Source organism: Sapajus apella, unplaced genomic scaffold, assembly GCF_009761245.1.
Source record: "Sapajus apella isolate SASKATOON/1434 unplaced genomic scaffold, GSC_monkey_1.0 scaffold214, whole genome shotgun sequence".
Classification (NCBI taxonomy): Eukaryota; Metazoa; Chordata; class Mammalia; order Primates; family Cebidae; genus Sapajus; species Sapajus apella.
In genome coordinates, this window is record NW_022437154.1 from 637738 (window position 1) to 654752 (window position 17015).

Below are 17015 nucleotides of genomic sequence, written 5' to 3' on the forward strand. Positions count from 1 at the left end.
AATAAATAAATAAATAAATTAATTAAAATAAAGTAAAAATAAAACTCTAACCTCAGTTAACCAATACTCACTGGAGGTCATCTGGCCCCATGCCCCTTCCCAGCCTCTAATCTGCTCTCCTGGCATCAGGTGTTTTCATGGTGCAGCCCGTTTCAGGGTACCACATACTGCGAGCTTTATTGTCCCATTTTACAGATGAGAAAACAGGCTCAGAGAGTTAAGGCAACTTACCCAAGGACATGTAACGGGTCTTACCACAGGCCACTGACCCTGGAGTCTAATTTCTTAACCCCTACCCTAAGCCTTGCCCCACGAAGAACCCATGAATGTCTGCTGAATGATGAATGAATGGCCAACATCATGATAGCCACATCCTTACCTCTTTGGCTTTGTCTTGTGCCTTCATATTTTCAGCAATATACTTGACACTTTGGATGGCTTCTTTGATTTCTGGTGACAAAGCAGAGAGCGAGAGCACAGCATCCACCGATTCAGAACTGGAGCTTCTCGTGAGGTTGGCACTGAAATTGGAGATTTTGATTCTGCGGTGGCGGCAGTAGCTGCACACCCCGTCCTGGCAGGGGCAGCCGTCCTTGCAGCCTTTGCCCTCTGCACGGCTGAAGCAATTCAGATTTGAGAGCTCGGCGCCGTACAGGGGCCTCGGCTTCTGAGCGCTGCCCTCGTTGCTGCTTGGCCTGGTCATGAACATGACCCTGGGGAGCAGGTTCAAGAACACGGTCTTCACCCAGGAGGGCATCGTGTGTGTCGTCGGGGTTCTGTAGTGCACGTTGAGCACGAAGACGGTGATGACGATGGACAAGGTGACGAAGATCATGGTGAATAGGAGGTACTCTCCGATCAGGGGGATGACTAGCGAGGTGGAGGGGATGGTCTCAGTGATGACCAGGAGAAACACCGTCAGGGAGAGGAGGACGGAAATGCACAGGGTCACCTTCTCGCCGCAGTCGGAGGGCAGGTAGAAGACGAGCACCGTGAGGAAGGAGATGAGCAGGCAGGGGATGATGAGGTTGATGGTGTAGAACAGCGGCAGCCGCCGGATGTACAGCGAGTACGTGATGTCGGGGTAGATCTCCTCGCAGCAGTTGTACTTGATGTCGTGCTTGTAGCCCGGGGCTTTGATGATGGCCCACTCGCCGCTCTCCCAGTAGTCCTTGAGGTTCATGGAGGAGCCGATCAGGACCAGATCGATTTTCGCCTTGTCGTAAGACCAGGAACCGAACTTCATGGTGCAGTTTTGGTAATCAAACGGGAAGTAGGTCACATCAATTTTGCAGGAGCTCTTGAAGATGGCCGGAGGTATCCACGTCACCTCCCCAGTGTACTTGAGTAAGGCTTTGGTCTTGTCGTCCACCTGGAAATCCCCAACGGCGCTGCAAAGACAAGGAGGGGCACCGTGACACAGGGCCATCAACACTTGGGCATGACAAGCAGGGGCACCGTGACACAGGGCCATCAACACTTGGGCATGACAAGGAGGGGCACTGTGACACAGGACCATCAACACTTGGGCATGACAAGGAGGGGCACCGTGACACAGGACCATCAACACTTGGGCATGACAAGCAGGGGCACCGTGACACAGGGCCATCAACACTTGGGCATGACAAGGAGGGGCACTGTGACACAGGGCCATCAACACTTGTCATGACAAGGAGGGGCACCGTGACACAGGACCATCAACACTTGGGCATGACAAGCAGGGGCACCGTGACACAGGGCCATCAACACTTGTCATGACAAGGAGGGGCACTGTGACACAGGGCCATCAACACTTGGTCATGACAAGGAGGGTCACCGTGACACAGGGCCATCAACACTTGGGCATGACAAGCAGGGGCACCGTGACACAGGGCCATCAACACTTGGTCATGCAGTGGTCATCTCGTCCAGCTTCTCACGGTAATGATTTGGAAGGCAGCGGAGGATGAGAGCTGAAATTGCCATAAACCGTCACCTGATTCCCGGGCCCATTTACCAGTGGGGATACTGAGGCCCAGGCTCCATCCCCAACAACAATCTGAGACATTGATCAGCCCCCAGGGCATGCCAACAGTTCATCCCACAACACAGCTCCCAAACTGATACGTAAACAGAGACTCCCAAACCCCCAAAGAGGGTTTTTCCCCCTTTATTTTTTATTTTTATCTATTTATTTATTTAGAGGCAGAGTTTCGCTCATTGCCCAGGCTGGAGCGCAGGGGCGCTATCTCAGCTCACTGCAACCTCTGCCTTCCAATTTCAAGCAGTTCTCCTGTCTCAGCCTCCCAAGTAGCTGGGATTACAGGCACCCGCCACCATGCCTGGCTAAGTTTTGTATTTTTAGTACAGACCGGGTTTCATCATGTTGACCAGGCTGGTCTCGAACACCTGACCTTGTGATCTGCTCACCTCGGCCTCCTAAAGTGCTAGGATTACAGGTGTGAGCCACCGCGCCTGGCCTTTCCCCCTTTAGTTAAAGAAATGGGATGAAGGTTATCCTCCTGGAGACTGGTGCGGAAGCGACCTTTGGGACTATTTGCCACCCAGGATCCCTGAGCTTTGGACCTCTCCTCATTCAGTCTACACTGGGCACCTAAAATACGTGTGAAATGAGACTGTGGAGGTGGAAGGGGCAGCACAGACCACCCGTGGGAGCCCACTCCCATAAACCGAACCTCTTCAGATGGGTTTATGATTTCTAAACCCTCTCTCTGGATCCTGACTGGACCACTCCTCGTACTGCCCACCCCTCCCTGCCGTTCTTCCCAGCACTGTTTTACAGTAATCATGGTTTTTGCTTCGAGTCTTTCAAATGCACCATAATAGGTTTCTTCACTTCCAGTGTCACTATCTGTCCCCATTTTCCACCCATGTTTCTTCTCCCTTCCTTTTCACTATGTGTACTCTGACTTTATATTCACATAGAAACACACATTTTTCTTTCTTTCTTTTTCTTTTTTGAGATGGGGTCTCATTCTGTTGTCCAGGCTAAAGTGCAGTAGTACAGTGATCTCAGCTCGCTACAACCTCTGCCTCCCGGGTTCAAGCGAGTCTCCTGCCTCGGCCTCCTGAGCAGCTGGAATCACAGGCATGTGCCATGACACCCAGCTACTTTTTGTATTTTTAGTAGAGATGGAGTTTCGTCACATTGGCCAGGCTGGTCTCGAACTCCTGACCTTGACTGAGCCGCCCACCTCAGCCTCCCAAAGTGCTGAGATTATAGGCTTGAGCCACCGCCCTGCCTTAGAAATGTACATTTTTCTAGGAATGGCCTTTTTGGTTTGTCCGACAGAAGATCCACTGATGGTCCCCGCTGAGTTGTGCAGTGCGCATTCCATCTGCGATGGCCAGATGAGGCCAGCTGAGAGCAAGGCGGGTTGCTTCCACAACAGCGTGCCTGCCCAGGAGGCCCTGACACATTCCTCGGATCAGCCCTATTGAGGTTCTTAGCCTTATGAAGGCATCTGCACCTTCAAAGGGAGCAACCACCATACTCCTTTGCCTTGTACCTGAAGAGCTGAAGAGAATGACAAAGCCTAAACATTGAGGGAATCCTTGTGCTGCTTGTATTGGATGGGAGCCCGTGAAAGCACAAGGGGATTGTTCTGGAGCGCGTCCTTCTTCCTTGCTAGTCTCTCCTGGGCCTCGGTTGAGCAGGACAATCATCACCCATGAAGGCTCAATGCAAAAGCCACTATCTACCTTTCCTCTGGTCGGCTGGCTCGCCCCCAAAGGCGCCCTGCTGAGTTTATACATCCTTAGCCCCCACTTCACTCCTACCAGGCCCTTAATTCCATACAAGAGAGCTCCCGGCTCCAGGAAAAAGGGAGAGGTGGGGTGGAGGTGAATATCCACACCCCCCCAGGTGGACTCCGCCTGTGTTCGGCATGGAGGGCCCCGGAGAGCCCTGGGCTAAGCAGAAGGTTGGAAAGACCCTCGGGAAGGCAGAGCCCGCCTGAACCAATGCCTCACAGCATCCTGGATCAACAGAATGTCAGAGTGGCAAGGGAGCCTCAGGGCCCAGGGTCTAGTCCAGGGGTTGGGAAGCTGTGGCCCTAGTTCTGTAAAGAAAATGTGGGGGGAAGAACGCATTGCCTTTTCTTGTCTAGTACCTATGGCTGCTATTGAGCTCCGAGGTTAGAGGGGAATAGCTGTGGCCACGACTTTACGATCCACGACGCCTAAAATACTTATTCTCTGGCCCTTTAGAGAAAACATTTGCTAGCACCTGCTTTAGTCCAGTGCCTTCATTTTGCCAAACAGAAAACTGAGGCTCAGAGGACCGTATTGATTTGCTCGAGACCCCACAGAGAGTTTGTGGCAGAACCTTGGCCATTCAGAACTTGGGTCCCCAAGTAAGGAGACACGGAAATGTGTGCACGTGCCCAGAGAACAGACACTTCAGGTTAGCTGCGCTTGGCTGAGGCTCATTTCTGGGGATCCTGGTCACTGCAGCTGCTGCCCGCAGCACCCCTGGGGTGTGTCTGCCTAGATCAGAAGGCCTGTGTTCTGCCTGAGGCCATGTTGACAGTCATATCTCTGCTAACAGAAGACAGAGAACACGCAGACCCAGCGGGGGACTGGGGTCTGGCACAGCACCGGCCACATACAGGGCACTTGGTAAATATTTGTTGACCTAACACATGACCAAAAAATAAATGAAAGTCGGGAGCAGTGGCTCACGCCTGTAATTCCACCACTTTGGAAGGCCGAGGTGGGCGGATCACCTGAGGTCAGGAGTTTGAGACCAGCCTGGTCAACATGACGAAACCCCATCTCTACTAAAAATACAAAAATTAGCTGGGCATGGTGCCGTGCGCCTGTAATCCCAGCTACTTGGGAGGCTGAGACAGGAGAATTGCTTGAACCCAGGAGGCGGAAGTTGCAGTGAGCTGAGATGGTGCCACTGCACTCCAGCCTGGGTGACACAGTGAGATTCTATCTAAATAAATAAATATTTAAATAAATATCACACCCAGAGACAGCTGGCAACAATGGACAGCAGAGGTGGGAGGGGTTGGAGCAACGTACTGCCAATGTGAGGCATTTAGAAAAGGTAGCATGGGAGCAAAGGATCATCTGAGGTACCACTGCCATACAGGGGGCATTTAAGAACAGAAGTTGGCGGTGGGGTGGTGAGGGCTCTGAGAAAGATCACGGTGGCACGGCTTTTTTAAATCCCTCTAAATTTCTTCAGAAAAATAGGGCAACTAGGGTGACAGCAAAATAACAAATCTGATCACATCATCAACAAAGTCAGGTGATGCAGCACCTTGGGGTCTGAGGGTGTGGGGTCAGACCAGCACCACCAGCAGGACCTGTGGGACCCACTGAATCCACTTCTGTTCTTAAATGCCCCGTTTGGCAGTGGTACCTTCGCTGACCATTTGCACCCACGCTCATTTTGGGTCATGTTTTTAATTGCCTCACATGGTTTGGCAGTACACTGCTCAGCTCCCTCCCACCTCTGCTATGCGATTCACTGCTGGACAGAGGCAGCCAGGGGAAAAGAAAGAAGGGTTCTCATGTCCTAAGAGCCTAAGAGTGCCAGACACAGAAATCTCCAAGAAGTGGCTGCCCCTCAAAAGATGAGGACCGCACTCTGCGCTGAATCTTCAGCAAGGGGAACAATGAAACAGAGAGGGCTCCACAGGTTCCGGTTTATGGGCAAGAATAAAAAAGCCCATGGGAATCCACTTATGGTCTGCAGAGGTCGGTCAGGGCTGGCGTGGGCTCTTGAGGAAGTCAGAAATGCCTCCCAAAACCTCCCTGCCAGAGGACAGGGACCCACTCAGAGAAAAGGCTGCTTTTGGTAGGATCCAGACTCAATGGGGTAAGAAAGTGGGGGTGAGAGGAGAAAGAAGGTTCAGAAACTGAGGTCAGCATCCAGAGGTGGCAGCTAGTGGAGGTGCCATGACTGAGCACTCCACAGTGTCAGGACTATGGAGACTGTGGAGGTGACCACGCAGAGAGACCAGTGTCACCTCCCGGTAGCCACCCATCTTCTCCCATTCCCTCCAGGAACTTGCTGTAAAGGCACAGCAAGGCCATCTATTTCAACAAGAGCAACGGAGCCTTATGAAGACATATTGTAAGAAAAATACAAAAGCAAGTAACTGAGTAACACACACGCAGGTAACAGCAGCTACAAAACAGAGCCACCAAGCAGACGAAGCAGATGGTAATAATCTGATATTACAGATGAAGTGAAAAGAAGCTAAGAAATTTTTAGAAACTGTGAAAGAGCAACAGAAATCAGAAAAGATAAGGGATAATTTGGTGGAATGACAGAATGTATGAAGAACTAGTAGAATTTAAAGAATTAGGAAAAAGGAAAAAAAATTTTAGAAATAAAACCAGAAGAAACATAAGAACAAGCAGGCCAGACATGGGGGCTCACACCTGTAATCCCAGCATTTTGGGAGGCCGAGGCAGGCAGATCACTTGAGGTCAGGAGTTCGAGACCAGCCTGGCCAACATGGTCAAACCCCGTCTCTACTAAAAATATGAAAAATTAGTCAGGCATGGTGGTATGCACCTGTAAGCCCAGCTACTTGGGAGGCTGAGGTGGGAGAATAGTGGAATCTCTGCCTCTATCTGGGAGTGAGCCAACATCATGCCACTTCACTCCAGCCTAGCCAACACAGCAAGGCTCTGCCTGAAAAAAAATTCTTTTTCATGGAAGGATTAGAGAAACCAAGAATTTTACACCTAGCCACGTTTCCTAAAAGTACTCTCTAAAAAGGTTACAATGAATTACAAACTTCAGAGAACGCAGAGTATACAGTGTCCATGAACATTTTGAGGACTTTATCAGCAAATGAACTGTAGAAAACAAAATATCATAGGAGAAATTTTGGTATTGTGTTAAAAAATGAAGAGAAATCCTTAACAGAGAGTCAATCCTGAGCAACTGAGGGTCTAACTAGGAGAAGAGAGAGAAAATGAGTTGGATGATTTTCTCTGTTATTTTCAGCTTCCGATTTCAAGGAGATTCCTTATGATATTTTTTCCTCTCACATCCAATTTGAAACATTTCACTATGCCTCTCGTTATTGCTAAAACCATACATCCTGTAGTACTCCAGCTGTTCACTCAAGATTGCCAGCACGAAAATGGCTATAAAACCCAAAACATAAGATTAAAATTTGGGCTCATTTTCTTAATTCTAGCTTAACAAAAATTCTCTACACCCTGCCCACTTCCCTTAAGAGCATTTGAACCATGCGATTCCTATGACAATTCACAGTGTAAGAAAAAATAATCTGCAAGCCAGTTAAGTTTATATTGTGCCCCAGTTCTTTGACGACCAGCTTACAAATACAAATTATATAGAAATAACATATTTGGCCAGGCGCAGGGGCTCACATTTGTAATCCCAGCACTTTGGGAGGCCGAGGAGGGTGGATCACGAGGTCAGGAGTTCAAGACCAGCCTGGCCAAGATGGTGAAACCCTGTCTCTACGAAAAACACACAAATTAGCTGGGTGTGGTGGTGGGCGCCTGTAATCCCAGCTACTCGGGAGACTGAGGCAGAAAACTGCTTGAACCTGGGAGGCAGAGGTTGCAGTGAGTCGAGGTTGCACCACTGGGCTCCAGCCTAGGTGATAGAGCAAGCCACCATCTCAAAAGAACAAACACACACACACCTTATTTATAAGTGTCGTGTTTCCTTGGGAAAATAGTAAATTAAACATGGATTGTCTTTGCAGTGAGTTAAGACCCCCTTTTGTTTTTGCCAGAGACCAGAAAGTAAGATTCAGCGTAAAACACAGCATCTCCAGTCCTGACGCTAATTGTTAAAACTACTCATACTAATAGAAAACATTATTTTGTACTGATATGGCATAAAAACCTAAACATATTTTTAGTCACTGAAATCAGAAGAGACTAATTCTACATGAAGTGTTTTGCTGAAAAATGTTTAAATGTTTATCTAAAAATAGAGCACAGGTACAAAAATGATATTCTTCAATACCTAGAGAACTAACGAGCACACTGTAAAATATCACTTAAAATTTATGTCAGTCCAATGAAAGAGCTTAAAGGTGGAAAGTATCAGTTTTTTGTGGATTTAAAGAAAAAAAGGGCGTTTTGGAGGTGCGATGATGAGCAGCACCAGCCTGGCAAAGGAAGAACCTTTGCAAGAGAAAAAGAGGAGAGGCCTCCCAAAAGCGGCGGGAAGATGCGTGTTCCGGATCCAGAGGAGACTGGAAGTGGCCCCTGTGAGGGACTGGTCAGAGCAGCTTCCCTAGACGGCAGGAGCCAGGGATGTCTTTGTAGTTCTAGACTCATCCTTTACAACTGCGACCTGGATGCAGCCACCCAGATGGGCTGGGAGCACAGGGCCCAGAAAGCTTGCCCTACCCTGTACATGGGAACCCCACTTGACATACTTGGGGGGCCATCAATCCTTTCTCCAAGGCCCAGACCTTTCCCCAGTGGGAGGAGGCCTGGAGGGTACACCATGTAACAGGGTAACTGTCTTATGGCAGGTTTGCTGCTGGGAGAGTAGAGGTTTGGGGACACAGGCGGAGACAGGTTGGGGTACCCAGCTCAGCCCCCTGATCACAGCATCAGCCCCCTGCATCCACTGCCCACAGCGGCCCCACAGCCACAGTGGATGGCGGAGACCACCCCAGGCCTGGCTGTGCCACACGCCCACTCTGGGCCTCTGTTTTGATTTGTGAAATGTCAGGGACGGGCCAGATCAGGGATCCCCAAAGCAAACTGGTCACACAGCCCCCAGGACAGCTTTGTGAAAATACCCATTCCTAGGCCCACCTAGACCCACGGACTCTGTTTCTGTGGGGCGGGACCTGCGGTCAGGTGTAGAGATTGTTTGGACAATGTAATATTTATTAGCTTTAGAAAAGACAGTGAGGAACAAAGAGGAAAATATTTTGAGTGTAGGCACCTGTGTTTTTTCACTGCGCCCAGGCTGGTGTGCAGTGGCGTGATCTCAACTCACTGCAGCTTCCACCTCCAAGGTTCAAGTGATTCTCCTGCCTCAGTCTCTGGAGTAGCTGGGATTACAGGTGCGTGCCACCATGCCTGGCTCATTTTTTTGTATTTTTAGTAGAGACAGAATTTTGGTATGTTGGCCAGGCTGGTCTTGAACTTCTGTCCCCAGGTGATCCACCCATCAAGGCCTCCCAAAGTGCTGGGATTACAGGCGTGAGCCACCGTGCCTGGCCAAGCACCTGTATTCTTAAAGAGCTCACTGGGGCCAGGCACGGTGGCTCACGCCTATAATCTCAGCACTTTAGGAGGCCGAGGCAGACAGATTGCTTGTGGTCAGCAGTTCGAGACCAGCCTGGCCAACACGGCAAAAACCCATCTCTACCAAAAAGTGCAAAAATTACCCAGGCGTGGTGGCACGTGCCTGTAATCCCAGCTACTTGGGAGACTGAGGCAGGAGGACTGCTTGAACCCAGGAGGCGGAGGCTGCCATGAGCTGAGATCGCACCACTGTACTCCAGCCTGGGCAACAGGGTAAGATTCAGTCTCAAAAAAAGCTCCTTGGCCTTAGTAACTGTGCCAGTCTGCAGGCTGGGAACTCTAGGATTAAACAGCTCAGGCCACGAACTTCTCCAACACTCTCATTCTCTTCCAAAGAAAAGGTGAAGAGGAACTGTTTACTCCATTCGTGTCTATTTGCACAGAACTGCTAACAGATGCGACATTCCAGGTGCCCCCAGCATCTCAGCCTTCCCCCTCCACACATCATGGTTGGTCCTTGGCCCATGGATCTTTCCAGCCTTATGTCCCACAGTCCAGCCAATGAGGTCACCTTGGCTGCCCATGACATACTCTCCTGCCTTCCTGGGCCCTCCTCTGCTCCATCTCCCTGTCCTGAGATCTTCAGGACTCACTTCAAATGCTAATTCTTCCCTGAAGCTTTCCCCGATGCCCTCCTCCACCCACTCATGGCCTGCTTTGAAGCTACTCAGCACACTGCTGCTGTCTGTGGCTCACGGGTATCTCTGGTGCCTGGTAGATAGTAGTTGCTGAATACATACCTGTTGAATGAACAAATGAATGAATCTCTCTTAGAAAAGGCTAAGGAAGGCCAGGTTTTAAACCAGGAAAGCCAAGGACCCAGAGCCCAGGCTGACAGCCCTGAGAGGGCACGGGCCCCCAGCACCTTACTTGTTATACAGCACAATGTCGGGCTTCCAGATCTTCTGGGCAGGGACACGCATGAACTCCGCCCCACCGTAGTCCGAGGGGTTCCACTTCAGCTTGTAGTCATTCCAGATCTCAGGGAAGGAAGCAGGGAGGGAGGAGACAGTCACAGAATCAGTCGGGTTTTACTTCTCCTGGCACCACCCATCTTGGTGACTCCCCACCCCTGTTACATGTGGCCAAGCCGCATCCATGCCATGATCACACAGCTCAACTTCTCCTGGGGGTGCAGCGGGGGAGAGAGCACAGGGCTGGGCCTGTGGGCTGCCTCCTGGCCCTAGGGAAGCCACTGTCCCCAGGACTGTGAGCAAGCCCCGCCCCTCATCAACCAAACAGGACCTATTGCAGCTCTCTCTGGCCACTTCTAGTGCCAGGAGGAGCCTCCTGGACTCCTTGCACGGGGTCCAGGTCCACGTGCCTGCTGTTTACAGCCTCTAAATGGCTCTCCCAGGGGTGTTTTCCAACACAGAACTCTCTTTCAACCCAAAATTCAGCAAGGCTGGCCTCTGCAAGGTTCTAGGGGAAGAAGCCATGATCCCCGCAGGGCCTAGGAGGTGTCTGGGTGCAGAGGGTGGGGGTCTCAGTCCTCAGCACCAGAGGAGAAAGGGGTGAGGCTGCAGCCACAGAGGGAGCGTGGGCATCAGGTACTGGGTGGGGCACTGTGCCCATCTGGCTTTCCAACCTCCTGGGGATGAAGGATGTGTGTGCTGAGTGCTCAGCTGGCCAGACTTGCAGAAGGGTCACCAGCAGGCCAATGGGCCATTATGTCTCTTAGCAAGTCTGGACAGCCTCCCTGGGGAGGAAACGTGGAAGGCAATTTCCTGGCCTCAATCTGAGCAGGAAAATCTACTCACACCCTACCAACAATAGCAGTGTCTGATTCTGACTTAAGAATGAGGTTTTGGGCTGGGCACAGTGGTTCATGCCTGTAATCCCAGCACTTTGGGAGGCTGAGGTGGGCAGATTGCTTGAGCTCAGGCATTCTAGACCAGCCTGGGCAACATGGCGAAACCCTGTCTCCGCAAAAAATACAAAAATTAGCCAGGCATGGTGGTGCACGCCTGTGGTCCCAGCTGCTTGGTAGGCTGAGGCAGGAGAATCACTTGAACCCTGCTGGCGGAGGTTGCAGTGAGCCGAGATCGCGCCACTGCACTCCAGCCTGGGTGACAGAGTGAGATCCTGTCTGGAAAAAAAAAACTGAGTTTTTAGCAAGAAGGAGAGAAGGAGGTTGTCTCAAGTACCACCCCAGGGCTCAGGGGCGGGGCTTCAATCTCAGGTTCATTCAGTCCTGTTGTGTGAACATGGAGAATGTCTTTCTCCAGGCTGAGCCTATCCATCTGGAACTTGAGGGGTTGGGCCCTACAGTCCTTCTAGGGGGACTGTAGGACAGTGCACGTGGCCTCAAGCCTTAGAAGAGAGAGATCTGCCAGTCAGGGACCCCAATCTGGGTTCCACAGAAGTGAATTGAAGCCTGGTCTTTGGGCCCTACTTGGTTCATCTACAGCAAATAAAGCAGTCACCACCAGGGGGCAGCAGTGACTAGGGTCTGGTCACTTACTTGCTTGAGCCACAGGTTGGTCTCCATGATCTGGTTTACTTCATCCTAGAAAGAGGGATTAAAGTAGACAGGAGAATTACAAAAACAAGGCTCATTCTGGGAAAGGCTCCTCCAGAAGCCCCGGTCCCCATGGCCACGGCTCGCGGCTCCAGCACTCACCACCTTCACCAGCTGAGACATGGACACCTCGAAATGGATGATGACTGGGTCAGACACGTTGGCCACAGGCCGGATGATCTCATTGTAATCTTCAAACAGCCGCTCAAAGAGACGGTGCTCAGCCGCCGAGGCCCTGGCCACTGGAGGAAGCAGCCTCGTCAGTCCATGGGGGAATCATTACTTAACCTGCCCCACCCAGCCCACCAGCAACATTGCCTACCGACAGCGTCCCCTCCACCTGTGGGACAACTCTGTGGAACCCTAGACTTTCAGGCTAGTCTTACCCCGTGGGTTACAGACTGGGAAACTGAGGCCCAAGAGGGGCAGGAGTCTACCAGGTCACACACATTCAGTGAGCACAGTGGTTGCAAGCCTAGGCTCTGCAGCTGGACAGACCTGGTGAAAATCCCGACAAATCACTTGTGAGCTGTGTGAGCTTAGGCAAGTGGCTTAAACTCTCTGAACCTCAGTGTCTTTATTAGTCAAAATAAGGATTATAAATGTATCCACTTCAAAGGGTGTTGAGAAGGAAGTGCACAGCTTGGTGCTGTGGTAAGAGCTCAACAACTATTTGCGATCCTTTCCTGGGTTGTTACTGCAGGGCGGGCGTGTGGTGCAAATGCTGTCTGCCTAGGTACAGCCACTCTCTGCTTCTACGATGGAAAGATGGCCGCCGCCCGCCCCCCCCACCAGGGGCAGGGCCACTCACGGTCACCCAGGCCAAAGTCTCTGGGAGAACGCCTGGGTGTCTGGGCCTCTCTTGCATTCCATCCCGTAGGGGTTTGGCCACCAGCCGTCTTAGAAGCCAAGACACCATGTGGCTCCCGTGATCTCGTGTGCTCCCCCAGCTCATGCTGATGCTGTCTTCACATCCTGATCAATGACTCTGACCTCTCTGCAACCCTTGGGCACCCCTCTTTGTTTCAAAGCCACACCACAGCACAGGTGAGGCACACGGGGTGAGGCACACGGAGTCAGCTGTCTTCCAGTTCCCACGTACAGATCGGAGCAGCTTGGGGAGGCAGGAGGAGAACCCTCTGGGAATTTGAATCCAACTTCCTCAGGTCTTGAAATGGGATTTTTGCCTGTTCTCCCCCTCCTCTTCCCCAGAATGCAAGGAGGGTCCCAGGCAGGAGTTCAGTTGAGAACGTGTGGCGTTCTGAATAGCTGAGGCCTCGGCACCGAGGGCAGAAAGTGCTCTGGGCGCACAGCCGCACAGCAGACCGCCGGCCCGCCCGCCAGGAACTCCCTGCGCCCTGCCTGGTCCCGGACGCTTGCTATCCACCAGCCCTCCCAGGCACTCAAGAGCCTCCCAGGCCAGGGCCCGCTTCCCCCATCAGGCTAGTCTGGAGAGCGGGAGGAAGACGGGAGGCGCTGCCCTGGTGGAAGGTCCCACAGCGACGCAGCCTGGGGCGCGGGGCGACGAGGACAGGAGGAGAGGCTGGCGCGCTGGCTCCAGCCCCAGGCCCGAAGCGACTCCCCTCTCCCCCAGGTGGCCTTGGCCAAGTCTTTAGTCTTCTCTGGCTACAGTTTCCCCACCTGTCGGTCAAATGAGGCGATGGGCGGGATGAGGACGGTGGAGCGCGAGGCCTGGGCGCGCCAGTTCGGGAGTCAGTGCGCGGGGCGGGGCGATCGGCAGCGCGGGGACGCGAACCCCCGGTACCTGCGCCCAAGACGAATGACCCGGTCCCGACCTCCCCGTCACCCCGCGCCTACCTGCGCCCGCCAAGTGACTCCCAGGTTTGCTGGTGGCTAGGGGTGGGGAGTAAGCCGAAAGGGAAAAAGCCACCCCACCCAAGTCGCCGCCGCGCGGGAGCGGGTCTGCGCGGGTTCCGAGTCCCCGGACCGCGCCCGCCCTCTCCGCTCGCCAGCGCGGTGCTCTCACCGCAGCGCCTGGGATCCCGCGCCCACTCCCGCGTCCCTCCGGAGCCCTGACGCCCGTGCGGGTACCTGGCAGCAGAGACAGCAGCAGCAGCAGCCGCGGCGATGGCAGCGCCCGGGGAACCGAGAGCGGGCGGGAGTCCATGGCTGGTGGCGCGGCTCGCCGCGGACTCGGACGGTCGGAGCGGGCGCAGAGACGGCCTCTCCCCGCGCGGCTACAGCGCAGACTCCGGACCTGGAGCCGTGCGAGCGGGACGGGCGGGACTCCTCTCTGCTTCGCCGCCTCTGGGTTTCCGGCGCTCTCGGACCCGCGGGAGGACAGGAACCACCCGGAGCCAAGCAGCGCGGGGCGCGGGCGCAGGAGTGGGTGGGGCGGGCGGGGCGTGCGCGCCCTTGGGAAGGGACTCCCTGCCCGAGTCCCCAGCGCCCGGCGGGCTCCCTCTGCGCGGGGCGGGGCGCTCCGGACGGCGGCGCCCGACCAGATCCGAGCAGGTGCTGTCACCACCGCCAGGAAAAAAGAGGGACCCAGCCTCTGTCCCTGGCTTCCGGGCGTGTGCAGCTGCCGCCGGGGATTGGGACCACCCGGCCAGGCGCTGCAGGAGAGGCGCTAACACACCCTGGGAAGGTGGCCTCAGGCATTTTCATGCTGTTAAGTAACTGTTAAATATTTTAGATATGGTACTGGTATTTTTTTAAGTCCTTATAGTTTAGGGGCGGTAGAAGTCAGCTGAAACAATAGTGGCCGTGAGTTGCTAATTGTCGAGGCGGGATGATGGTACCTAGAGGTTTGGTATACTGTTCTCTTTCCTTTAGAATGTGTTTGAATTGTCGCGTAATGAAAAGTTAAACATAAAGAAGACAGAATTTAAAATGAGGCTTCATTTGCTCTTTTTCTGAGACAAGGTCTCACCCTGTCGCCAGGCCTGCAGTGTGGTGGCTCCATTTCAGCTCACTGTAGCCTCCACGTGCCGGGCTCAAGTGATCCTCCCACCTCAGCCTCTGGAGCAGCTGGGACCACAGGCAGGTGCCACCGCGTCTAGTTAATTTTTAATTTTTATGGAGATGGTCATCTCCCTATGTTGCCCAGACTGGTCTGGAACTCCTGGGCTCAGCAATTCTCCTGCCCTGGCCTCCCAAAGTGCCCAGATTTCAGACGTGAGGCACTGTGTATGCCTCATTTGCTCTTCTGATGGAGCAATGTGAGAGGACACTGGGGTTCCCACCCTAGTCCCCTGCAGAATCCCTCTGTCCCCTTCCCCATCACCATCTGCAACCCCAGGAATGTGCACTGATTGGCCAGGCAGGGGGCCCTGGAGCCTCCTGCCCTCACTGTCCAACCACCAGGGATGGGGGCCACCTTGATGCTGGCTTCTTTGACATATCCCTTATCACAGGGGGAAGTTCTGTCGTAAACTCTCTGCCTGGCATTCGGCAAATGGTGACTTGCCTTTATTGTTTCCAGAATGTGCTGCCTACCCGTATTAAAACCAAACAAAAAGAGACAGTGTGTGGAATGGGAAATGTTTGTAAGAACTGGCACCAACTTCTCAGGCTCCCAATTAGAGCATTCTCATCTCCTGGCAAATGTCCCTCATTGGGACAATATTGTAAGTCATATTGCCAACAAAGGCGTTGTATCCAAAATGTGTAAGGAACCCTCAGAACTCAGCCGTAAGTGTAGATGCAGATGAGGGATCTTACTGGGGTGATGCAGATGTTCTAAAACTGGATTCCGGTGATAAACTTATAAAAACTCATTGAATTGTACACTTAAAATGGTTGGATTTTTTTTTTAAGAAAAAAAAAAGAAAAAAGAAAGAGAGAAAGAAAAAAGAATTAAAAAAAAAAAAGAGAGAAGGAGAGAAAGAAAGAGGAAGAGGGAGAGAGAACAGGGGTGTTGCTTTATTGCCTGGGCTAGAATGCAGTCTAAAAATGGGTATGAGACATGAAAAAAAATGAGGGAAGAAAATAACAAACAAGCAGCCAACCAATATTTCATTGAAACCTTTAAATAGGTGTGATGTGGTACCGATAAGTGTATATTTTGTGTATTTAAAGTGGAGAGTTCTATAAATGTTAATTAAGTTTACTTGTTCCGGATCTGAGTTCAAATCCTGGATATCGATGTTAATTTTCTGTCTCATTGATCTGTCTGATATTGATGTTGAAGTCTGCCACTATTATTGTGTGGGAGTCTAAGTCTCTTTATAAGGCTTATATATCTGGATATTCCTGTATTGGGTGCATATATATTTAGGATCTTTAGCTCTTCTTGTTGCATTGATCCTTTTATCATTATGTAATATCCTTCTTTGCTTCTTTTGATCTTTGTTGCTTTAAAGTCTATTTTATCAGAGGCAAAAATTGCAATTCCTGCTTTTTATTTATTTATTTATTTTTGCTCTCCATTTGGTTGGTAAGTCTTTCTCCATCCCTTTGTTTTGAGTCTTTGTGTATCCTCGCATGTGAGATGGGTCTGGATGCAGCATACCGATGAGTTTTGCCTTTTTTTTTTTGCCTGTGTCTTTGGATTGGGGGATTTAGTCGATTTAAATTTAGAATTAATAATAATATATGTGAGTTAATACTGCCATTTAATGTTAGCTGGCTGTTTTGCCCATTAGTTGATGTAAATTCTTGATTATGTTGATGCTCTTTACTTTTTGGTATTTTTTAGAAAGGCTGATACTGGTTGTTCCTTTCTATTTGTAGTGGTTCTTTCAGAATTTCTTGTAAAGCAGGCCTGGCGGTGATGAAATCTCTGAGTGCTTGCTTGTTCACAAAAGATTTTATTTTTCCTTCACTTATGAAGCTTAGTTTGGCAATATAAAATTCTGGGTTGAAAGTTCTTTTCTTTAAGGATGTTGAATGTTGGTCCCCACTCTCTTCTGGCTTGTAGGGTTTCTGCTGAGAGATCTGCTGTGAGTCTGATGGGCTTCCCTTTATGGGTAACTTGACCTTTCTCCCTGGCTGCCCTCAGTATTTTCTTCTTCATTTCAACCCTGGTGAATCTGGCGATTATGTGCCTTGAGGTTGGTCTTCTTGAGGAATATCTTTGTGGTGTTCTCTGTATTACCTGGAGTTGAATATTGTCCTGCCTTGCTAGGTTGGGAAAGTTTTCGTGAATAATATCCTGAAGCGTATTTTCCAGCTTGGATTGATTCTCTTCGTCACATTCAGGTACACCTATCAAACGTAGATTAGGTCTTTTCACATAGTCCCGTATTTC

At 51.4% G+C, this 17015-nt stretch overlaps 1 protein-coding gene across 1 annotated transcript in view; it reads right to left on the bottom strand.

Annotated features, from left to right (window-relative positions):
- Positions 1 to 14412, bottom strand: part of CHRNA3 (cholinergic receptor nicotinic alpha 3 subunit) — a 29988-nt gene extending 15576 nt beyond the window's left edge. The window contains exons 1-5 of the mRNA XM_032270684.1: positions 13856 to 14412; positions 11906 to 12045; positions 11747 to 11791; positions 10153 to 10262; positions 380 to 1391 (exon numbers count right to left, since the gene is read on the bottom strand). Of these exons, the coding sequence (XP_032126575.1) occupies positions 380 to 1391; positions 10153 to 10262; positions 11747 to 11791; positions 11906 to 12045; positions 13856 to 13931 (1383 nt within the window). The 5' untranslated portion in view covers positions 13932 to 14412. The remainder of the gene's footprint in view (positions 1 to 379; positions 1392 to 10152; positions 10263 to 11746; positions 11792 to 11905; positions 12046 to 13855) is intronic.
- Positions 14413 to 17015: the final 2603 nt, after the last annotated feature.